The sequence below is a fragment of the Cyprinus carpio genome, chromosome B25, assembly GCF_018340385.1.
Source record: "Cyprinus carpio isolate SPL01 chromosome B25, ASM1834038v1, whole genome shotgun sequence".
Lineage (NCBI taxonomy): Eukaryota > Metazoa > Chordata > Actinopteri > Cypriniformes > Cyprinidae > Cyprinus > Cyprinus carpio.
In genome coordinates this window covers 13234691-13260779 of record NC_056621.1, presented here as the reverse complement: position 1 = coordinate 13260779, position 26089 = coordinate 13234691, and the positions used below count along the sequence as shown (strand labels likewise).

Genomic DNA, 26089 nt, shown 5'->3' with positions numbered 1-26089 from the left:
ATATATATATATATATATATATATATATATATATATATATATATATATATATATATATATATATATAGAAAGGCTGAACTTATTATTGTTGACAGGCAAAATAATTTCGAAACATCATCCCTACCACAATGAAATCTCTTGTGATGTTTTGCTCTAACCATAAGTGTCTTTTCCCAGGCATCCTCCACTACCACTATCTTTACTAACAGAGTTTTTAATTAAGTAGTTTAAAATACTTTCCATGGCTAGCTGTTGTAACCTTAAAAGGGTAGTACACTCAAAAATGAAAATTCAGGCATTATTTTCTGACTCTATTGTTGTTCAAATACCACATGATCTTCTTTTTGGTTGATAAAATATCCATTTAACTCATAAACATTGCAACAGAAGCTAAAAAATATCGGAAACAAATATTCTTACTATATAGTATATGCCACGTCAAAGAATTGACTGGTACTGTGTGTAGGAGGTCAAGAGGACACTGATACCACAAATTAATTTCAAAGTCATGAATTTGTTCAATTTAATTTTATTTGCTGCTTTTTATTTTAATGTTAGAGTGACAATGAAAAATTTAGTTTCTTAACTTTAGTTTTGATTGAAGATGATGTCATCATTTTAAATGCCAAGTATAGAAACTCTATGATATGCAGAAAGAAGACTTGCAGTTTTCAGCATTAGACGTACATCTCGGGCACAGACAGCTACTGTAAATGGGCTCTTTCTAAATGTATAATAAATAAAAGATTTTTTCAAATACCAGCTCATCTTACCCAGTGATCCAATATTTGAATTTACGCTGTCCTCCACAGATTCAAGATAACAGAGCATCGATATAGGTGTTTGATTACCTATTTACTTGAGGTATCACATTTCTGTGGAAGAAAACTTTTATTGCCAAAGAATCACATCCTGTATCATCCTCGTGACTTAAACTCACTTGACATAAGTAATGTATAAAAGCAGGACTCTTTCAAGAGCTTCACAAAATCTTCACTGAAAGTCTGAAGGCAACGATCTGAAAACCAAGGTGAGTTTTTGGCACATCGACCTGCTGAATAACTATTATACTTAAAGTTTCTTTATGATAAATCAAGAATCCACTATTTAGAATATGACTGAAGACATTTAACTTTTCATTAATTTTAGGGTTCATCATGGCAGTGCTGAGAAGTCTTCTGCTTCTTTTCATTATGTATTCTGTTGTGAATGCAAATGGTAACTAAGACATTTATTTACTATTGCGAAAACACCTTTTTTTTTTATTTTTTTTATTCCAGATTAAAATCTTTAAAGTCATTGTCAAGTCTAGTCACCTTTAAGTAAAGCTTTATACTACATAAATATACAGTATAATTATATAAAAACAGTTTGTTTCAAAGCAGCTTTACAGTAATAAACAGGAAAATAGGTATTCAGTGGTGTAAAGAAAATTCACTTCTGCTGTAAAGCAGCTCTGAAAAGATAATAAAATGATTGTTTTCTGCCAAAACTTTGAGAGGCTTCATTACAAAGGGGTGGACAGGAAATGTGCAATATGATTGAACTGAATTTTGTCATGATTAATGAGGTTTCTGCAGTGTGTAAAGACTACAGTCGTGGCCAAAAGTTTTGAGAATTACAATAATATTGGAAATTGGAAAAGTTGCTGCTTAAAGGGATAGTTCACCCAAAAATGAAAATTATGTCATTAATGACTCACCCTCATGTCGTTCCAAACCCGTGAGACCTCCGTTTATCTTCGGATATTTTAGATTTAGTCCGAGAGCTTTCTGTTCCTCCATTGAGAATGTATGTACGGTATACTGTCCACGTCCAGAAAGGTAATAAAAACATCTTCAAAGTAGTCCATGTGACATCAGAGGGTCCGTTAGAATTTTTTGAAGCATCGAAAATACATTTTGGTCCAAAAATATCAAAAAAACTACGACTTTATTCAGCATTGACTTCTCTCCCGGGTCTGTTATGAGCGCGCCGTTCACAGCACATCCGGTTCGCGAACGAATCACTCGATGTAACCGGATCTTCTTGAACCAGTTCACCAAATCGAACTGAATCGTTTGAAACGGTTCGCGCGTCAACAATAAGCATTAATCCACAAATGACTTAAGCTGTTAACTTTTTTAACATGGCTGACACTCCCTCTGAGTTCAAATAAACCAATATCCCGGAGTAATTCATTTACTCAAACAGTACACTGACTGAACCGAGCCAGATAACGAACGAAACATTGACTCGTTCTCGAGTCAAGAACCGGTTGCATCGGTTTTCGGATCACCGGTAGTGATGGGAAGTTCTGTTCTTCTCCGCGAACCGGTTCTTTCGGACAGTTTGATTAAAAAAAAACCGGTTGCCGAAAACGGTTCACCAGTTATTTTGCACTCGACGTAATGACTTCATTGGCGATGATTGCCCTTGATTCAAGCCTTCGGTTTACCCGCGCTCATAACATTAGCACAGAATCGGTTCAGAATCAATCACCAAAAGAACCAGTTCGGTTCAGACGCGCTGTGTGTCAGTCTGAATCACGCATGCGCAGTTTCATCAGCTCCTCGGTTCTCGAATCGCACGCCGTCCGACAGAAACGGTTCTTGACTCGAGAACGGGTCAATGTTTCGTTCGTTATCTGGCTCGGTTCAGTCAGTGTACTGTTTGAGTAAATGAATTACTCCGGGATATTGGTTTATTTGAACTCAGAGGGAGTGTCAGCCATGTTAAAAAAGTTAACAGCTTAAGTCATTTGTGGATTAATGCTTATTGTTGACGCGAACCGTTTCAAACGATTCAGTTCGATTTGGTGAACTGGTTCAAGAAGATCCGGTTACAACGAGTGATTCGTTCACGAACCGGATGTGCTGTGAACGGCGCGCTCATAACAGACCCGGGAGAGAAGTCAATGCTGAATAAAGTCGTAGTTTTTGATATTTTTGGACCAAAATGTATTTTCGATGCTTCAAAAAATTCTAACGGACCCTCTGATGTCACATGGACTACTTTTGAAGATGTATTTATTACCTTTCTGGACGTGGACAGTATACCGTACATACATTCTCAATGGAGGGACAGAAAGCTCTTGGACTAAATCTAAAATATCTTATACTGTGTTCCGAAGATGAACGGAGGTCTCACGGGTTTGGAACGACATGAGGGTGAGTCATTAATGACATAATTTTCATTTTTGGGTGAACTATCCCTTTAAGTTTTTATGTTTGAAGTTTTTGTATAGTCATGAGTGTTATTAATTGTTGTCATATTTTTCATTTTTGCCTTCTTTGCCATGAAAATTAACTTAATCCCAAAAAAAACCTTTCCACTGCATTTCATTGCTGTCATTAAAGGACCTGCTGAGATCATTTCAGTAATCATCTTGTTAACTCAGGTGAGAATGTTGACGAGCACAAGGCTGGAGATCATTATGTCAGGCTGAGTTGGGTTAGAATGGCAGACTTGACATGTTAAAAGGAGGGAGATGCTTGAAATCATTGTTATTCCATTGTTAACCATGGTGACCTGCAAAGAAACGCGTGCAGCTATCATTGCGGTGCATAAAAATGGCTTCACAGGCAAGGATATTGTGGGCTACTAAGATTGCACCTAAATCAACAATTTATAGGTTCATCAAGAACTTCAAGGAAAGAGGTTCAATTCTTGTAAAGAAGGCTTCAGGGCGTCCAAGAAAGTCCAGCAAGCACCAGGATCGTCTCCTTAAGAGGATTCAGCTGCGGGATCGGAGTGCCACCAGTGCAGAGCTTGCTCAGGAATGGCAGCAGGCAGGTGTGAGCGCATCTGCATGCACAGTGAGGCGAGAGACTTTTGGAAGATGGCCTGGTGTCAAGAAGGGCAGCAAAGAAGCCACTTCTCTCCAAAAAAAAACATCAGGGACAGATTGATCTTCTGCAGAAAGTATAGTGAATGGACTGCTGAGGACCGGGGCAAAGTCATATTCTCCGATGAAGCCCCTTTCCGATTGTTTGGGGCATCTGGAAAAAGGCTTGTCCGGAGAAGAAAAGGTGAGCGCTACCATCAGTCCTGTGTCATGCCAACAGTAAAGCATCCTGACACCATTCATGTGTGGGGTTGCTTCTCATCCAAGGGAGTGGGCTCACTCACAATTCTTAAGCTGTTCTGATTACTTGAAGTGGAGTCCAGGATATCTCCAAACAGCGAGTCATTGGCAACCTTTGCTTGTCGGTACACATATTCCAGTAAATCAGGAAACCTGACTCTTTTTCTTGTTCTTTCTTGAATGTCATAAGCATAACTTCTCCATCTTTCTTTCAGTTTGAATGGAAGTTTGGATAAAATGGACTTCATGTTGGTAGGATTGTTCATTTCATCCATGTTATCCACATAATTTATTGTGTTACAACATCCAACCAAGAACAAAGCAAAAGCATTCAATACTTTTCTGTCTTCCGGCCTTATCTGAGGCCATTCCATAGCCTTCTTGATATAAGCTGTAGCGATGGTCATTTCATCTCCATAGTGATGATCAAGCAGTTCTCTGGCTTCTTTATAAGCTCTGTCAGGTTTCATGTGCTCACAGCTCCGAATGAGATCAAGTGGCTCTCCACTCGTGAACTGTTCGAGGTAGTACAGCCGGTCCTGATGACTGTCTGTTTTACTGTCGATAGCATGCTCGAATGCCCTTATGAAAGATCTGTAAGTCAGAGGATCTCCTGTAAACGTGGATATGTCTCTTTGAGGGAGTTGAGACAAATTCTGTTGTTTAATGAGCATCTCAGTGACTTCGTTTTGATGCTGTAACACTTCGTGCAGGCTATCTGTAGAAAAATCTGTGTGATCATGATGATTAAGATGTGGCGTGTTGCTGACAGCATCAAACCTTGATGATGACTTTCTTCTATCTGAAGCACCAACTTGAGTGGCTGGCTTTAGATTGAATGCAAGGGATGTCTTACCAGCTCCATGACGCACATAATCGTCTACCCTGTGTTTTTCTTGTCTACACATCAGGGGTTCAAATCTGGGTCTTGAAGGTAGCTTAGATAAATCACATTTAAATTCATGAACATCTTCAAATTCTTCGTACACCTTCAGTTTGCCATCTGAAGCAGCAAGCTCAGTTTCAAGCTCCAATTGCTCTTTTCTAATTCTCAAGCTAATTTCTTCCTGTTCTATTGTTTCTCTCTTTTTCATTGCTGCAGCTCTTGCCAACAGTGCTTCACGTTCAGCTTTAATTCTCAGCATTGCAGAAGTAGTACTTGAAGTCTGGTTTACCACGGAGTTAGCTTTGGATACACTATCATGTGGCCTAATATCATCTTCCTCATCTTTTAGGACATCTGCAATCCATTTGTTTGTGTCTTCTATAAACCGCTGAAATTCCGAAAATCTGTTCTCATAAGCATCTTGATCCGCTTTCTTATCATCTTCATCTATTAACTCACACAACTCTTCATTAATCCGTTCATACTGTCTTAAGCATCTTTTGAACCATAGCAATTCTTCATCTTAAATGAAATTAACATTGTGTTCATTTTCCTTCAATTTGGCTAAATCATTCTTCTATTTGGTTATTTGTGCCAACTTTCCCTTGCGTTCTCCTTTCAGCCTTTGTATTTTCTCCTCTACAGCCTTTTCTGTGGGCTTTGGCACCCTCTTTTGGTCAACACACGCAGCTGCGCTTTCATCTGCCATGTCATGTCATGTCACTTTAAAATCTTCACACAAAACTGTCACAATTCTTAATATTGTCCACAGCTTCTAATCTTCTTATAAACACTTGTTTAAAAGGGTCACTGATGTGGAGGATTTATTTTTGTCAAGCTCTATGACTTTCAGGATGAAATATCCAGTGAACACTTACTGTCACTTTTAGACGATGGCTAATAGAGTCATGAAGAAAATATCATACCTGTTTCAGGGAATGTCTCATTCAGCCAACGACTCACTCTCTAGGTAGGCTACCTCTGGCTTCCTTTCTGTATTATTTTGCTGCAACGTAGTTTTCGTCCGTATTGGTCTAATGTATTTGTTAGCAGCCGCTAGCAGGTTTCCCTCAGATCCGCCCGGTCGATTAGCTCGCCGTCATCAAGAGTGTCTTTTTTCTTTAGCGATCTTCTCACGCGGCTCGACTTTTGGCTTCGTCGAGCAATCTTCCGAATTTACTCAATATTTTGACTATGTCGAGCAGTCTTTTGACTTTGGATGTGAGCGCAACAAGCCGACTCATTAGCTTAGGACTTCAAAGTTCTTTTGTACTCAACACAAAACGTCAGTGAATAAAAGTCTTGAATCCAAAGTTCTTCATTTGACTGTTTAATTATAAATCTTAAAACATAAAAACTTAGGATATTTACTTTTCTTACAAATTAACTGTGCAGTTTTGCTTAGGTCAAAAGACTGTGTTGCTCCAAAGTCCAGTGGCTTCTGACTGTTTCGCAGGGTTCTATTTCTTTCATACTAAATCTAACAGCCAATCAAATTACGATATCATTTGCAACACAGTTTTTTTTCTCAGATTTTACCAAATAAACTCGAAATATTATTACTTCCATAGAAATGGCTTCAACAATACGTGCACACTTAATAGAGGAATTTAGGCCATTCACATTCAGTGATAATATATTTAGAACATGCATTGTGTGCTGGCAATGCCAAGGTTATGACAAAGTGAAGCAACAAAAAAGCAAGGCCATACTGCCAGTAACATGTAGACGTTAGTATATATCTTAGATACCAATCGACCTAGATGCATAATCCTTTTAAAAGAAAAACATTATAAATAAAAATATTGATGTCTGTTGAAGGGCATAGAAAAAAACAAGAAAAAGTAAAAACTAACAACTATGTACAAAATCCAAAGCAGGCCGCACATTATCGAGAGTGTAGGTCTGCATAAACAAAAGAAACACATGTTGATGCGTGACCAGTCCACTTCAACACAAGACATGTCCCTCCAAAAGTCCCACTGAGCCAAAAACGTAATGATTGAACCTGCTCTCCATTAGCCCTAAAAATAATAATAATAAATAAAAAATAAATAAAATCAGTCAATATTATTTACCAACCAGCGCACGAGCATACAGGACAAGGGCAAGATTTCAAGAAGAGATTAACAAGTACTTGGCCATCTTTTTATTGTCCTCTTCAGGGCACTTAGTATTACCACAGACCTCATCGCTGATTTCCCTTGTTAAACTGAAAGGATTGAGATGGCAGCCACTCCCTTTCCATTGCTTTGTAACACTGCAGCATACGTCTTCTGCAACAGTGAAGTAACAAAATCCTCTGCCTTCTGAGGAGAGTCGAACATCATCTTCTCACCTTTGTGCCGTAGTTTGATTACCGCCGAGGTAGAGACCGAGTGCTGTCATCTTCTTCAAGACTGGATTTAAGCTTTTTCTCTTGGTAGTTGTGGCTGGACTAAAGTCAGGAAAAAAATAGTATCATGACATTGACCTGCGTATATTTCACCGGATACGGTGCTTGAATGGAATCGACCCAGTCCTGTGTCTGTTTTGCTGCGTTGGTTAGCTTTTCAACTTCTGCTTTTAGTTCTTTTACAGAATCGTTTGTCGTTTGAATATCCAAATGTAGATATCAGAGTGCTTGGATCAGAAGAATTGCCAGTCAATGTTGGTATTCTGCTAGTTGCATTACAGGGCTGCCTACACCAAACCTACATGAGCCCAAAGGATACAAAAGTTGCTCTGGGCCTGAATGGTCTGGCCCACACTGGACCATCAAGGGATTAATGTGGACAGTCTGCTAGTGTGGCCTGCTCACAGAGAGCCTGCGGTGAGCCCAAAGCTGTGGGCCTTGCCTGGGCAAGCCCACACTGGGCCTGTTTAGGTTTAGTGTGGGTTGGCCGTAGCCCACTGTGCCCACAAAAAGCCAGCATGAGCCCAGTAAGGACATGTTTGCAGGGAAAGAAGACCCTGTCCAGGATTAACCCACGAAAGGCTATGGGCACTGACAGCATACCTGGCAGTGCCCCGAGACACTGTGCTGCACAGCTGACAGATGTCCTTACAGATTTTCTCAGCACCTTGCTGAGCCAGGCAGTCGTACCCACATATCTTATATCCACCAACATAATTCCAGTACCAAAGAATTCTAACGTGTCCTGCCTGAATGACTATCGTCCCATAGCACTGACCTGAATCATGATGAGCTTTGAGAAGTTAATCATTTATTACATCAAGTCCAGTCCTCAGTCAACCAAACCTCAGTCAGTCCGTGTCAGCCATAAAAAACCTCAAGCCCAACCACACTGAGCACAGATGCCCCACACGCCTGTGTGCGCAGCCCACTGCTCTTCACATTAAAGAGCAGGTCATATGGGCCCGCTCCACCAGACTGCTCAACAGCTTTTTCCCCCAGGTTGTGAGAGCTCTGAACTCAAATCACCCTGCCCTCCTCTGAAACCCCACACAAATCCCCTACCTCCTGAAACATGGACCATCTCACCTCCTCCACCCCCCAAACGCCCCCGACCTTACCACACCACACAAAAACTGTCTGAAACATCCTTTTTTTGTGCAATTCAAATCTATTTTGTGAAATTCTCCTCTATGTGCACTAGACACTTTTCACACACACTTCTGTGTGTACATAATCTTCTGTGTGTACATAATCCCACAAAAGACTCAGTAATATATCTTCCATTGCTACTCATTCTGGTCTCAGCCTCATGGCACTGACTGAGACCTGGATCAAACCTGAGGACACTGCCACTCCCGCAGCCCTCTCCACTCATTTCACTTGTTCCCACACCCCTCGTACGACTGGGAGGGGTGGAGGTACTGGCCTCCTTATATCGAAAGATTGGAAATTTGATCTTCAACCACCACCTACAGGTCACGGTTCATTTGAATCACATGCTGTTACTATAACCCACCCTGTTAAAATCCACTTTGTGGTCATTTATCGTCCCCCAGGTCAATTGGGAAACTTCTTGGAGGAGTTGGACGTGCTACTATCAAATTATCCTGAAGATGGTACTCCTCTGGTACTACTTGGTGACTTCAACATCCACATAGATAAACCCCAGGCTGCTGACTTCAACACTCTGCTCGCCTCATTTGATCTTAAGCGACTCTCTACTACAGCGACTCACAAATCGGGCAACCAACTGGACCTCATCTACACGCGCTGTTGCTCAGTGGACAACACTTTAGTTACTCCACTGCACACCTCAGACCACTTCCTCATTTACTGCTAACCTAGCACTTACTCCTGAAGCGGCACACGCTCCAACGCGGGTCACCTTTCGACGGAACCTACGCTCACTCTCTCCATCTCGCCTATCCTCTGTGGTTGCATCCTCACTTCCTTCACTCTCGCAGTTTTCAGCTCTGGACACGAACAGTGCTACGGACACTTTTTGTTCCACTCTGACCTCTTGCTTGGACAACTTTTGCCCACTGTCGTCTAGACCAGCACGCACCACCCCATCTGCCCCTTGGCTGTCCGATGTACTCCGTGAACATCGCTCTAAACTCAGGGCTGCAGAGAGGAAATGGCTTAAATCAAGAAACTCTACCGACCTCAGTGTGTATCAGTCTCTCCTCTCTTCCTTCTCTGCAAACGTCTTCACTGCTAAAACATCATACTACCACGACAAGATTAACAACTGTTGTGACGCTCGGACACTCTTCAAAACCTTCTCTTCTCTTCTTAATCCGCCTCCACCTCCTCCTCAATCGACTCTTACAGCTGATGACTTTGCAGTTTTCTTCACAAATAAGACAAGAAACATCAGTGACCAATTCTCCACACTGCAGACTGAGGATAACTTCACAACGACTAATGCTCACTCGTTCTCCTCCTTCTCTCCACTCTCAGAGACGGACGTTTCCAAACTTATCCTCTCCAGTCATCCTACTACTTGCCCACTGGATCCGATCCCCACTCACCTCCTTCAAGCGATTTCTTCTTGAGTCATACCTTCACTTACTCACATTATCAACTCCTCTCTTCACTCTGGAACATTTCCCTCAGCATTTAAGCAGGCTCGGGTAAGCCCACTGCTGAAGAAACCATCTCTAAATCCAGCATTTCTAGAAAACTACAGACCGGTATCCCTTCTTCCATTCATTGCAAAGACACTCGAACGAGCTGTGTTCAACCAGCTCTCTATGTTTCTTGTACAGAACAACCTCCTGGACCGCAACCAATCTGGCTTCAAATGTGGCCACTCAACTGAGACTGCCCTGCTCTCGGTTACTGAAGCCCTGCGACTGGCAAGAGCAGCTTCAAAATCCTCAGTGCTCATTTTGCTGGACCTGTCTGCTGCTTTTGACACTGTTAATCACCAGATTCTCCTATCCACCCTCAGAAAGATGGGCATCTCTGGAACTGCACTCCAGTGGCTTAACTCCTACCTGTCTGATAGATCCTTCATGGTGTCTTGGAGGGGTGAAGTTTCTAAGTCACAACAACTTGCTACTGGGGTTCCTCAAGGCTCAGTACTTGGACCGCTTCTCTTCTCCATCTACATGACGTCATTAGGATCTGTCATTCAGAAGCATGGCTTTTCCTATCACTGCTATGCTGATGACACTCAACTCTACTTCTCATTCCAACCAGATGACCCGACGGTAGTTGCTCGCATTTCAGCCTGTCTGAGTGACATTTCTAGCTGGATGAATGACCATCACCTTCAGCTCAACCTTACTAAGACTGAACTGCTGGTGTTTCCAGCTAACCCATCGTTTCATCACAACTACTCTATACAGCTGGGTTCGTCAACCATAACTCCTTCCAGGACAGCCAGAAACCTAGGAGTTGTGATGGATCATCAGTTAAGCTTCACAGACCATATTGCTACAATGACCCGGTCCTGTAGATTTGCCTTATTCAACCATTAGGAAGATTAGACCCTTCCTGTCAGAGCAATCCACCCAACTTCTTGTCCAAGCTCTTGTTCTCTCCAGACTGGACTATTGCAATGCTCTCCTGGCGGGCCTTCCTGCATGTACTATCAAGCCTCTGCAACTGATCCAGAATGCAGCAGCGAGGGTTGTCTTCAATGAGCCGAAAACAGCCCATGTTACTCTTCTCTCCTCATCAGGTTACACTGGCTACCAGTAGCCGCTCGCATCAAATTCAAGGTACTGATGCTTGCCTACAAAACGACCACTGGCACGGCGCCAACTTACCTAAACTCACTAGTTCAATCTTATGCACCCTCCAGAAGTTTGCGCTCTGCAAGTGAACGACGCCTTGTGTTGCCATCCCAAAGAGGTTCAAAATCACTCTCACGGACTTTTTCCTGGACTGCTCCCAGCTGGTGGAATGACCTTCCGATCTCAATTCGAACAGCTGAGTCTTTACTCATTTTCAAAAAAAACATCTAAAGACTCATCTTTTTCGCCTGCACTTAACTAACTAATATTAGTACTTACCTTTTTTTCTTTTTCTCTTCTATCATATGCAAAAAAAAAAAAAAAAAAAAAAAAAAAACCCTGGCTACATGTTATTTTGTAGGGTAGGTGGTACTTGTGGTAGGGTTTGTGTACCGTTGTTGTTTTCTCGTTGATCTGATTGTTTCTACTGTTCTCATTTGTAAGTCGCTTTGGATAAAAGCGTCTGCTAAATGATTAAATGTAAATGTAAATGTTTTCATGCTCATGCACTACAAATCATCTTGCACTATTCCCCAGCCAGCTGCTTGACTTACGATGTTACTCTTTGCACATGTACAGTTGTTGATGTGTAGCATTTGTATAGTTTGTATTTTTTTTTAGTTTATGTATAGGTAAACATTTATATATAGTATATTTATAGTAAAAATCTGTCAGTAGGTTAGTTGTGTATAGGTTTATACTGTTTTACTTCATTGTTGTATGTTTGTATTTACTGTATGTACTGTAGTACCGTGGTCCTGTGAGACACTACATTTCATTCCACTGTATGTCCACACATGTAGAGGATGCGAACTTGAACTTGAAAAAAATAAATGTCTGTATATCTTCTAGTTCAAATCCTAAATCATGTCAGTCAAAAAGGGTCCAAGAAAAGTCTCTCTATAAGTCAGTCATCATATACATATCATTACATCCGTAAGTTATTGAGTGCTCAACAAAAAATATTTTATAGTTTTCTTCAGCTTCAAGAAGTAGACAAATCTTGGTGACCGGTCTATCTAAGCAGTTTTAATCCTTACTTGGAGAATCAATCCCCTTTAATCTGGTGTAGTATGAATGATTTTACCCATAATCCATGAGTTTCGAGGGGAAGCATCATTGACAAGTAAACATCTCCCACTTGAAAATTTAGTCTCTTAACAAGCCATTTCTGTAACTGAGGTAAGTATTCTTTTAGCCATCTCCTCCAAAACTTGGCCATGTACTGTACTTGTCGCCATCTACAACGCACATATATGTCCTCCTTCTGAAATAAACCAGGGGGTAAAGATGGTTGGATTTTCAGGAGTAGCAGGTGGTTGGGTGTTAGAGCCTCTAGATCGTTGGGATCCATAGATGATCTGGTTATAGGATGGCCATTGATAATTGACTCCACTTCCCACAAAGGCGTATGAAGACCCTCTTCATCTACAGTATACTCTGCCCTCTCAAGATTGAATTCTTAATCTTCCTTAATGATCGAATCATCCTCTCCCAAACACCTCCAAGATGAGATGCTGTAAAAGGATTAAATATTCATTTGATACATTTCTGGATTAGAATATCACTGATGTTATCATGGTTCCAGTTTTTATGGCTTCTCTCAATTCTCATTCAGCTCCAACAAACTTGGTTCCATTATCTGAACATAACTCTGATACTTGACCACGTCGTGCAATGAACCATTGCAAAGCATGGATGAAAGTATCTGTATCTAATGATGCAACCACGTCGATGTGTATGGCTCTTATTGACAAACAGGAGAAAATGACTCTAAATCGCATCACAATACTTCGTCCACGTTTTATCTCAAATGGGCCGAAACAATCAACTCCAACTCAAGTAAATGGTGGTTCATCTGGTGAGACTCTACTTGAAGGTAAATTTGCCATCTGCTGGCATCCTGTTGTTCCTTGAAATTGCCTAGCCAACATGTAATTTCATCCACTGTGTCTGACCTCATTGTGAATATGCCTTAAGAGTAGCTCAGAAATATGCAGATTCTTTGACAGTATTTTTGAATGCTTTGATTCTTCAAGCATGACTGCATTATCCAGACATCTATACATTCTTATTACACCTGCCTCAAGTATTGGATTGAGACAATACAGAGGACTGCTCCTCTTGACTTCTTCACCTCTCTGTAAAGACATCAATTCCTCTGGGAACCTCATCCTTCACTTTCGTCCAGCTCACCCACTGAATGATAGCCTTTACCCATACTGGGTTGTAGTTTAAGCATGTTTTCGGCAATGATAACTTTCAGTGGTTGATTAGATTCAGTACAATCAAGAGTTCTCTTCAATTGTTTTCTCCTTTTACTTAGATCTAGAAGAATTCTCTTCAGCCTAAGGATCCAGGCCAGAGCCTTCCTCAGACGTGTCCATGATGAATAATGATTGATAAGCTGCGCTACAGCATCATCTATCTCCTCAGTTTGAACCAGTAGTGTGTTAACCACAACTTCTTGCTTGATTTCTGGGTCTTGTACCAAACTCTTTTCCAAATCAATTGGGTTATTTGGCCACTCTTCCTTTGATCTAATAAGGAAGGGAGGGCCAAACTTCCACATCTGCTCCTTAAGTAAAAGATCTACTTTTAGCCCCCTTGCAGCAAAGTCAGCAGGATTGTTGACAGAATCTATATATCTCCACTGAGCTGTGCTGGATGCTCTCAAGATCTCAGACACTCTGTTGGCAGCAAAACACTTAAATCTGGAGGAAATGTAGTCCAGGGTGATGTGTAACAGTCTGTGTGGTGTGAGAGTCAACAAATGGTAGGGCGACCTCTGGTGGCAAGCGGACGGTTCATGGACAGGATTCGTGACAGTGGCCTTTTCATGGCCACTAAGTTCCCTCGATGCACACTTCTGCTGAGTCCGCAAACTCCAGAGGAGACTCCTACCCAACAGTCATAGCGGCATTATGTAAGGAAAGTATGGATCATTTGGGACAGGACCCCACTCCCTCAAAGTCGAGGGGTCAAGTGGCTGTCCATTTAAACTTCCCTCGGACACCTGACAAAGTAGAAAACACTTCAAAATGGCAATAGGGATTCCCCCAAAGGTAAGTGCTTAAGGAAGTTCATCAGTGATTAGGCTCATTTGTGATGTGCCCCGCCTACGAGACACCTACGAGTTCAAAGATGGATATTGCAGGATTCATGCTCATGTACTTTGTTGCTAATAAATTACATGCAACTTAAATGCTCTTGCTTTTTTTTTTTTTCAATTTACACTGGAATCTGATATTGGCCACATTAAAACTTTTTTTTATGAAAATAAATATGTACAACAATATGATGTCCAGTTGTTTAATTTCTCCCAACGTTTTCTATCCATTTTTGAAGGATTATATGGTTTGCTAAAGACATATACATACAGAAATATGAAAATGATCACATATCCACACAGAGATATTGCTCTTTTGTCACTGCAACATCAGAAGATACTGATTCATCCAAGACCCTAAATGTTCAGCACATTTATTTCATCAGCCTGAACCAGTAGCGGTTTTTGGCACAGGCGAACGGGGCAGCTGCCTGGGGCGGCATTTTTTCATGGCGACACGAGCAGTTACAAAATAAATAAAAAATAATCCTCTGCGCTGCCGCGAAGCGGTTTTCTATTATCTATCATTTCACTCTGTGGGGAATTGGCAAATTGGAGCCCCTGCTTGCTGAGAAGGTGCCATGCACAGGAGCTGTGTGAAGGGGAAAGGGGAGTGGGGCGTGGCGCAGTGGACAGTTCACCTCTGGGTCTCTCCCAAATGGAAGGGAACATGGGGCTAATGTTAATTGGTAGGTATAACTCTTAAGTTTGTTAACCTTTCTGCTATGATGCTTGCTATGCTTATACAACAATAATTTGGTTTTAACTCAACAAACACAAGATCTAATTTCACCATAAAACTATTACAAGTTCAGTTATTATTTATTTCCATTAGTTGGGTTAACGTTAGGCCCTGTAATTAGCCAACAGAATTTTCAAATCTGTGTAATTATAATTTAAATCGGACTACTTTTAAAATTGTATTTCATAAACCAACATCTCAGATGTTATGTCAAAACATTATGGGGTTTCAAAACAAAAAATTACTTTCTGTTACAGAACAGAGCATCTTGCCCAGGGTGTAATTCAATGTAGAACCGACACTGGCCTGAACTTGGTGGGAATAAATAGTTTATTATTTAAAAATGTATTATACCTTATGTATTGTACTCTACGAACTACATAGAATTTTACAGTGATTAAATGGCATTCACTGCATCAGTGTACACAGTCTTTTATGTGGATTACCATAATTTCCACTGGCCTCAAAAGATTACATTTTTTGTTTTTAGCAAATTTTATATTAGCCAATAATAATAATAATAATAATAATAATAATGTCATTTTAAACATAGTCTGTCATCTAGCTAGTTAACACTGCTTTGCTGACACTAATAATAGGTCAAGGCAAACTTTGCAGCAGCTGTAGCAGTTCATTAGATACATTATTTTGTAAATGGCTTTACACCTTATATTATTATACTGAAGAAACACACACACACACACAGTTCAATTAATAAGGAAAAAAGTGATTTTAGTTTTCAACAGATCACAGGAAAATAGTGCACTGATTTAGAAAACAAAATGTAGGTGTGTGCCCTACTTTAGCCTATAGATGTGACTTGGATACTTGGTTAACAACTTGCAAACAATCAAATAGGTGCATAAAATGCAGGTTAAAGGGGTCATATAATGTCATTTAAATTTTTCCTTTCTCTTTGGAGTGTTACAAGCACTTGGTGCATAAACAAGATCTGTAAAGTTGCAAAGACTAAAGTCTCAAATCCAAAGAGATATTCTTTATAAAAGTTAAGAGTCAACCACGCTCCTTCTAACAGCCCCACATGTCTAAGGTGTAACTTTTATTCTTGCTGTTGTCGCTGCACCCATGTTGTGGAGTTGCTGTGTGTTTCGTTGTGAAAGTGAAAATACTATGTTTGGCCTTCCAAAAGAGGACTCAACTAGAAATCAGTGGTTAGGTTGTATTTACAACACTGTTCCAGAACAGTTCAACCCAAATATTCAGATGTGCGCTGCACATTTTATGGAGGATAGACTGTTTCCTGTGAGTAGCCTACAATGCGTCTGTGGCACAATGGCTGTTTCTATAAACTGGGGCATTTCCAACTTTGCAAGGACAGTCTGGTGCTTCTGACTCAAAGCCTGTAAGTACGTTTTGAGCAGTGTAGAGTAGGCTGGTTGTTTGTCAATTCTCTGATCACAAATGTAGACATGATTTTATGTTTGCGCAGTGCTATAGGCAACACAACGCGTAAAAAGACAGTATAAGTCATTATCATCAGTAATTATGTCCCCAATGGATGCAATAAATGCCTCGTTTGTAATGGGTTTTATTGGTTTTGCCTCATTTAGTGATGTCTGGATCGCAAACGAATCATTCTATTTAACCGGATCTTCTTAGTGAATGGTCGAACCAGTTCACCAAATCGAACTGAATCGTTTGAAATTCAGTATTCTAGAGTGAAGATCACGGTAACCCACTAGTAATGATTTATGTATTACCAAATCTAGCAAAATGAATTACTAACCAGAACCTTACCACAAAAGTTTACAATGATTTCAGTAATTACTATGGAGTTATCATGATCTTCACTTTAGAATACAGATCCAAAAAATTAGTAATACATTTTGAAAGATGTAGTAACACCTGAATAATTACTATCCAATACTTTAAAAAACCCTCAAAAGCTTACAATGATTTCAGTCATTAAAAGAGAATTAATCATGTCATTCACTTTAGAATTCTGATCCAAATAATTAGTAATTCCTTTTGAAGATTTTGGTAATATGTGAGTCATTACTAGTGGGTTACCATGGCCTTCACCTTAGAATTAATTATACATTATGCATTATTCATATTAACTATGAACCTGTAAATAGTAGTTATTGTTAGTTCTTAGAGAGGTAAGAAAATAATAGTAGTTACTGACTAGCAAATAGTGAACTTGACTAACTATTACTTACTAATTCATTCAGAGTTTCTTGTTAGATACTAGTAGTTACTAGACTGCTAATATTGTGTTACTCATGTCCTTTTGTAGTTATTCGGTAATGATGGAACAGTATTCTAAAGTGTTACCGAAAGGTTTTTGGTTTAAATTGTCAAATCCTGCAACACTTAAACAAGCGTGGAAAATGGATGGTTGGATAGAAGTTGTCAGATACATTACAAGATTAACATTAGATATATAAGTATTTTATATTAGTATTTTTGTATTGTTTTTTTTTTCAGATAGATCTTCTAGTCATTAATAAATTTTTTTAATTGCTTTTGTAGCAGAAGTCAAACGATTCAGACGAGCTCTTAGGTCGTTGCGCCTTTTGCTGACATCAGAGTCCTCAGACAGGAGATCATGCACATCTGGCTTTTCCACTAATTTCATTATGTCAGTAGTCACGAGCTGAGCAGTCTCCTGCAACATGTAAAAGTTGATCATCAAGGGCAGTTGGTCAGCCATTCGCTGCACCACAATCTGAAAGAAAACAATTAGATAAGTTACGTCCTCACACCACAAGCACAGTGCAATTTGTTATTGAAAACTAAGATGTACCTCATAATACGCCTCCAGCATTTGACTATACTTGCAATTTTTGTCAAAGACAGGTAACTCCTTTTCTGAAAAAGTCTCGTTTGTAATCTCACTCAAGAACTTCAGGAAAATAGGATCTTGAGTGTAGATCCTGTTTTCCATTTTAAACTGCTCTGAGATTCTCTTCTCCGCCTTTTCTAGTTGGGTAAACTGAATGTTGTTGATTTTGTCCTACAGAATCAAGTAAAGAAGAACAAAGGAAAGAAAACTTGATCAAACTGGACTATAATCTTTTCATTATTTGAGGGAGCAATTGAAAGGCATTATTTACCTTAGTGATGTTTTGAAGGACATGATACTTCTGGAAACACTCACTCACCACATCAGTGAATTGCTTAATGATGATGTCTTCAGAAGAAATACACAATGAACAACAAAGATGTGCTAAAACTAGTCATTCAGTTCTTGATCTAATATTTTGGTTTCATAATGGAGGCTCTCCACAATGACCAGAAAGTCTTTAAACACAAATATGTTTGATGGTACCTTTTATGGCATTGAGTAAATCCATGGCTGGATCCTTAAGTTTTGCCACATGGTCCTGCAGAATCTTCTGAAATATTCTGTAGTTCATGAAGCCAGGCAGTTCCATCCCTCTGTAATTCTCGCTCAACTGATTTGAATTGTTAACTTTTGGAAACAATATGGATTTCTTGTGAAATTAACTGACCTTTTAATTTTCATTAGAACTCTCTGCTTCTTAAATGTGAAAATATACTCACATGATGTCTTTGTACTGTTAAGATAATCATTCCACTTCTTGAATTCAGCACGAAGCTGGGCAAACATATTTTTCTCCAACTTAAGCTCTCCTGATGATAGAGACTTGATTTCCTCATTAAATCCATTTAATGTCTGTAAGAAAAAAATATATTTGTTTCATCATGCGCCTGTTAAATTAAGATTATACAGGACTTGTTGGGAAGGTAAAAGATGTTTTATCTGAAGGGCAAATTTTGAGATGACACTTTTCAATTCTGACCTTTTTTTTTCTTCTGAATTCTAAGTTTATCTATTAATTTTATTAACAAACAGATCTGTCTGTATTACAAAATGCATATTTTGTTTAAGAAATGTTTTGGTGCATTTGATCTTGAAGTATTCCAGCAGATTGGACCCTAATGATAATTTTCAGAAGCAAAAAGATTTGATGTCTTGAGGTTGTTGTTTTGGTGCATTTGATCTTGAAGTATTCCAGCAGATTGGACCCTAACTTTGCCTCACTCTTCACCCAATTCCCCTGTATCTCATCACCTCATTAGTCTCATACTATAAAAATCTGGTTTACTCACTCCTTGATTGTGAAGTCTTGTTTTGCTGTAGCTTACATTTCTGAGAGATTTCCCTAGTTTCCTTGTTTCCTGTGGTTTCAACTTTGGACTATGGCCTTGTTCCTTTTGGTCATTTGCTGCCTGTCCTGACCTTTACCTGTTTTTTGGATTACTCTTTTGTCTCGCCTTGGATGTTATTGTTTGCTGTTGATTTACCCTGCCTGTATGACTACGTTCTTTTAATTAATCTCTGCTGTCACCGCTCATTGTTACAGAGGTCCTACTTTAATAAGGAAATCCTTGGCTCCCTCGAGGTCTTCTGGTGGTCCATCCTCATAGTCCTTAAGTGCTTTCTTCACATTCCACAACTGCTTTTTTATCTGCTCATGGAGCTGTGGCAGTGATTTCTGACAAAGATAGGCAAGACACAATTTGATTATAGTATTTCAATCCATCCTACCACAAAGTGCAGTTCACTAAATTCATGATTTTTGAGGCATTTAGAAACTTACTTTGATATGATCAACAAGATCCTGTGTCAGTTTGACGGCAAGAGATTTAATAGATGCTTTACTCTCTTTTAAGAGGTATCTGTTGAAAAATAGAAGGCACTTTTTGCAAGGTGGCTTATTTTAGTTCATGTACTGTAAATTGATTAAAAAAAAAATTAAGAGGTATCTGTTGAAAAATAGAAGGCACTTTTTGCAAGGTGGCTTAAAAAAACATAATGGGCAAAGTGAACATCACATATTTTTAAGTTTATTAAGGTTAATACTTAATATAATTTTCTTAATGTAACCCCCCCCGCCCCAATGTTTTTTTTTTTTTTTTTTTTTTTACAAATTAATAATAAAAGATTATGCCTAACAACTTAAGGTTTTCTTTTCATTAATTTTGTTCTTTTAATATATTTTTCTTCATTATATTATTAGGACAGCTAAAATGATTAAAAATTATAATAAAAAAATTATATATGCAAAATAAATAAATTATTAATTTAAATTATATTCTTTTCAGTCTGTAACCTGAAATAATCATGGTTTTGGAAGAAATCTCTCTCCATTTGTGCTGCCTCCTCCAGAGGAATTTTATCATCAATTTGCAGCTGTCCTCTACACTTCACCATGATGTAACCTTTGCGGAGAGGAATCACTTTGTTGTGGACAACAGCCAGAATGCTCTCCTCTGTTCCCTTGTCTATGAGGTCTGGCTTGGTCAAAATGGCTATGAGAATAAAAAAAAAAAATATTTTATGAAAAAGTTCATTTGCTGACAAACGTGCTGCAAGATATTTGATGTTGTGCAGATCATCTGCTTCATTACCGAGAGTTCTTATGCCCTCAGGATCTACTTCTTGTGCCATTTTTAAGGCTTCTGTTGTTGCAATGTCAGTGTTACAAGGGACCACAACCAGGTTTATAGTCTCATGTTTCTTAATATATTTCATGATCAGACGTTTTATCTACAAGACAAAGACATAGTTTAAAAACTGTACTTATAATAATTTGATAATAAATGTGGTGTTCAAAATCAGATTATATGGCCCACCTGTTTTCCAATATCCTCTGGTTGTCCTTCTACTGGGACTCTGGCAATTCCAGGTAGATCAATCAGTGTGAGGTCACAAACATCTGGTGACATGACCTCTAAAGTGATGAGCTCATCACATATTCCTACCCCTTTTCCTGCCAGCTCATTCTGGGCTGTAAAACACAAACTGCAGAATTAACTGATAACAGCTAATTAACTAATGTTCATTGAAAAAAAGCAGTGAGAATAAAAACATATTCATCATAGTCAAGCTACTGTAAAGAGACTATATTGTACTTAAATATTGTGGGTGCATTTGCGGTGCTTTGGGATTAATAAATCAATATTTGTGTTTATATTCTATATGTAATTGTGTACCTTTTTTGCCTTCAAGTACACAATTTGTATAGAAACAGCAGGCTAAATGTTTGAGACCTTAATTAAATGTACATTTCATTCAGTACATAAAAGCATCAATAATTTGACTATTTTATCCAGTAACTGTGTACCGCTTAGTCATTGTTTGCTTAGCAGCATGCTAACAACAGGCTTAAGAGGGTAAAATTAATACAGAAGTGAAACAGTACCTCATATATTATGGCTATACAACAAAACTGATGTGCTATGGGTTCTGCACAGTGATAAGGTGAATTGTAATGCTGAACTGACAAATCAGCATCCACGACTATAAGACAAATCCATTTTACAAAATAAAGATGTACACAGTTACTGATGGTGAGGTCAGTTTGCGTTTTTTTTTTTTTTATAAACCTGTAACACTAAAAAGAAAAGAGATTTCCAGCAGTTTTACTAACCTGCTGCAACATGTTCTTCAACTAATGAAGGATCTGTAAATTCAATTTTCTCCTGATTTTGTGTTGACTGTGCTACCTTTCCAACCACCAGTTTGCTAGGTTTAATAGGACCTGCAACGAAACATGGTTTAAATACAGTTGTAAAAGCGATCATTTCAATGCAGCTGAAAGAAACCTTTCCAATTAAGGAAACAAAACACTGCAAGCAGTACTATTAACCTGCAATATGTGAGGAATTCACAGATTCATCTGTTTTCTTATAAGTTAAAACAGCCTTCCAGTTGACTCCTGGTACCTTCTTCAACCTCAACTCTAATGGACATCTGGTCACAATTCCTACAGCAAACACAGTCAACAATCAACAGAAAATTAAAGTGGAAAATTATGTGACAGGTGCTTTATCTATCCATCTATCTATGGGGGGTGGGGGGCGGTCACAACACCCCTTGACCTGCAAAATATTACGTTAGAGTGTTGTTTTTGTTATTATTATTAGTTTTGTTGTTTGTCTAGAAACCATAAAACCATCGTAATGAGGAGCATGACTTTTTCCTGAATCATAATCTTAACAAAATTACAGTTTACTCTGGATTCAAGAATTGCTGAATGTATTTGCAGTATATTCACAGCTATCTGTTATTGTTTGTTCCTGTCCTTTATTCAAATGCCCTAACCCCAGCAAAATTTGTTGCCATTTCTGGAAACCTGTTTGCTTTGGCCTCATATCTGGCATTAATGCATTTATGCTTTAAATCTGTTGTAGTCTATAATATTTAGTGAATTCATTCACAATACATCTTTGTGTATTTGAGTAAAAAAAAAAAAAAAACCTAATTATTCCTGTGATAGAAAACATAGTCCCAGGGCCCTGTGTGTTTTCAAGCCAATAGAGCAATATTGGATAGATGTACTTTTAAGTGATCACTGAGTGTGTATGAATATCCAGTAGCAAAGATTAAATTAGTCCTCACCTTTCCCTCTTGGTAATGCAACTCCAGACAGTGCTTCCAACACAGAGCTTTTTCCAGAACTCTGGTCTCCAATCACTACAATAGTCGGTAATGCCAAGTCCTTATGGATGCCAACTGACCGCAGAGTATCAATCAGATCAATGTATGGACGAATGCTCTCTTCTAAATGAGTGTGAACCTCTCCCCTCATTTTCTGACTGTAAAGATAGAAGTACACATGTAAAGAAAACAAAATCACAGATTGTACAGTAATTCTTTGAGTTTTTGGCCTTTCATACATAGTTTAACTTTTATTTGTTTAATGTATTTTATTTGTAATATTTGACTGATGCGATGTCTTGCTTGTGCTGCATCATGCTCTTCCTGCCTGTTTGAGAAGAGTTGTAATGCTCAGCAATGAAAGCAGCATAAAACTCTTGAACAGTAACCTGTGTCCTGTGGATCATTCACTGAGCAATGAAAGATAGCCTTTTTCATTACTCATTACATTAGATTGATATTTAAAATATGTGAAATTTGCAGTAAAAAAAAAAAAATGCAACTTTGTTTGTCAGAACCGTAAATTCATAGGTTTTATTTCCCGGTTTCAAGGATTTGTTTTTTTTTTTTATTTTTATTTTTTTTAAGCACACACCGTTTTACCTACTCATCGAGCTGAACAACTTTCATGGTGACTGTCAGTTCTCCACCCAACAGGAAGTCAGCTATTGTGGATTGTTTAAAAAGCAATGTGTATATACTCTGAAATTTGATGTACTCATCCCAGGTTTTTCTTCCATTCGCTACCAAACTTTGTCAGTGTGATCTCAAGACATTGAGATCATTATGGGTTATGTGTTATAGTGCCACTAACTAGCAGCAAGAAGTGTCATTTTCTAAATGCTTTGAAACCCAGTTTGATTCATAGTTGATCAGAATATTGGCAAAACACAGGTGATGTAAAACTGTGAATTGATTCATTATATCTTAAAGTAACAGCAAAAAAAGTAAACAGGAGTTGTCTTATAGCCTGTCTTTAAAGAACTTTGTTCAGACTCCTCAAAACTTTTTACATATGGAGAGCAGGTCATTCTGAGGGAAACATGCTTAGTTTCATGAATTTCTGATGCTCTAGGGCCTAACAACAAATTCTAAACTATCAAAGATTTGAACTGACAGATGAAGGCTGTATAGTGAGGTTGTCCACTTGTCATGCAATTAGAATTTAAACCTAATCTTTTTCGGTTTGTCTCTATCAGTTAGAATGACAAATAAATGCATAGTATCAGTTGATCAGGGCTTGAAAACGAGAAAAAAAAATCAGTCGGTTCACTCAGAGCAGAATCGATATTTTAATGTTTCTGTTCCTGGATTCCTCTGATATTATTATCGTTCCGAAACCGGTTCGGGTGGAAGAAATACCGGTTAATAACGTTATTTTTTAAAAACAATTTTTTTTGTCTATGATTTGCCTAATAATAATAATAATAATAATAAAGTACAGCGTTTTCTTTACTCAAAAAGAATAGGAAAAAAGAGAGATCTGATAAAGTTAGCCAATAACCCTCTGAAAAAAAAAACACTTATATAAGATTGCGTTTTGAGAGTGAAAAAAAAACATACGTTTGTTTCCAAATTCCCGATGTATCTGGATGCTAAAATATTATTTATTATATAATGTTTGTACTTTCATTGACATAAAACATCCTTCACATCGACTATATCAGCACAGTGAGGCACGGTCAAGCTTAATGCAACTAATTTTGTACAACGGAGCAGTGTAACTTTTTTTTGTTTGTTTGTTTCTTTAACTGTATTTTATTTTGATAATCTACAGGCTTCAATATATTATGTTGCGTCGTTGTTGCGTCGGCGCGATGGCCATGCCAACGCTGGTTATACAGAAGCAAGACATTATTCAAAGCTGCAAAGCTTTTGCAAAATAACAAAGCTGCAAAGCTTTTGCAAAATAAAGAAAACTACTCTTCTGTTTCGTTTTCCTTTCCGAAAACTTTGGAACATGTCACAATGAACCCTAATTTAGCACATTTTTTCTTTTGTTTCGTTAATCTGTCAATATGATTTAAGTGGAATATATTTAGTGTATATTCTTTTTTTATGTAAGCCTATAGTTTTTCTGTTTTCTCCATTCACAGAAGCACTGCAGGTGCATGTGATCTCTTGAATTCATCTTACACTATCCTCAGATAAACTCTAAGGGCAGTGCATTGCCATTGCGACTTGCCTATGATGAGTTCACAGCTGAGCGGACATTTCACTCGTTGGGTTCAGTGTGGCATTTGCATAGGTCTTACTACTGGAATTTGTGATTGGTTGACAGCAAATTTCAAATATTAAATGGAACGATAAAATAACGTTATTAACCGGTTAATGGCCATTTCAAAATTTCGATTCTGTTCGGAACTATAAAATTTGATTTCGTTTCTGTTTCTGGTTCTGTTCTTGTCAAAATTTTGTTCGTGTCTGGTTTTCGTTTTCATTCCTTGAACTGGTTCAGAGCCCTGCAGTTGATACATACTGTACTGTATTTCTCTTGTGGCCTGAAAATATTGAAAAAAATAAAAAATAAATAAGAAACATATTTTGTGTTAAACAGGTCATTTTTGAAATAAAGGTGGCAATAGTATAAAATTATTTCATCATTAGATCATTTAAGTTTTATATATCCTATTAATATTTAAAACTTTTTTGTCTAGTTTCCAGACATAATTAAATATATTTGGCATATATGGGGGTGGCACTGTAAAACTTGTTAAACTTGTTAGCCTTTGTATTTATAGCCATTGTCTTTCTTGTGTGCTTTGTCAAGTGTTGTTCGTGATGATTACCATTTTTGCACATCCCTAGCTAGAAAATATTCCACCAGCCGCCACTGAATTCACTCAAATTCACTCATAAAATAAAAATATATATTTATACATAACATATTTTGTGTTAAACAGGTCATTTTTTAAATAAAGCTGGCAATAGTATAAAATTATTTCATCATTAGATCATTTAAGTTTTATATATCCTATTAATATTTAAAACTTTTTTGTCTAGTTTCCAGACATAATTAAATAAATATATTTGGCATATATATGGGGGTGGCACTGTAAAACTTGTTAAACTTGTTAGCCTTTGTATTTATAGCCATTGTCTTTCTTGTGTGCTTTGTCAAGTGTTGTTCGTGATGATTATCATTTTTGCACATCCCTAGCTAGAAAATATTCCACCAGCCGCCACTGAATTCACTCAAATTCACTCATAAAATAAAAATATATATTTATATACTAACCTTTCATTTTGAGAACTATCACTATCTTCATCCCTTCTTTGATCTGGAAATGAGAAAAAACCTGAACTGGACATTTTGACGAATTTGCCAGTAGTGGACATTTTCTGGAAAATGAAAAGAGAAAGAAAAGATTAAAAAGTTCTAAGAATATGTCCTTGATAATGTCCTTGCTTTTGGATGCCTCTTATAAACTGTGTTATTTAGGTTTCACCCAAATAGAGTGTTTCTGGTGATGCTGAAAAGAAATAATAAAAAATAAAGTATGTCAGACTAAATTTATAGTGTCACACCCATTATGCAAATGCCAGTAAACATAAGAATGCAAATGCCAGTAGACACAGATTGAACCAGTCAGGGAGGTGGATCTACACTGCACTATTAAAAATAAAGGTTCTTCTGCCTGTCCCACTAGAGTTTTAAACCCTTTCTTCGTTTGTTTGATTTCAGAATTTTTGGATTTGGTGAAATC

General features: G+C 38.1%; 1 protein-coding gene across 1 annotated transcript; it reads right to left on the bottom strand.

Annotated features, from left to right (window-relative positions):
- Window positions 1-16384: 16384 nt before the first annotated feature.
- LOC109045422 (interferon-induced GTP-binding protein Mx3-like) lies at window positions 16385-25870 on the bottom strand. Its single transcript, XM_019063299.2, has 14 exons — window positions 25621-25870; window positions 22344-22540; window positions 21592-21708; window positions 21373-21483; window positions 20576-20730; window positions 20351-20489; window positions 20053-20251; window positions 19540-19618; window positions 19312-19434; window positions 18479-18611; window positions 18243-18386; window positions 18028-18104; window positions 17718-17927; window positions 16385-17639 (listed from the first exon to the last, which is right to left on the bottom strand). The coding sequence occupies exons 1-14, from the start codon at window positions 25719-25721 to the stop codon at window positions 17415-17417; spliced, it is 2010 nt and encodes a 669-aa protein (XP_018918844.2). The 5' UTR covers window positions 25722-25870; the 3' UTR covers window positions 16385-17414.
- Between the last annotated feature and the right edge of the window lie 219 nt (window positions 25871-26089).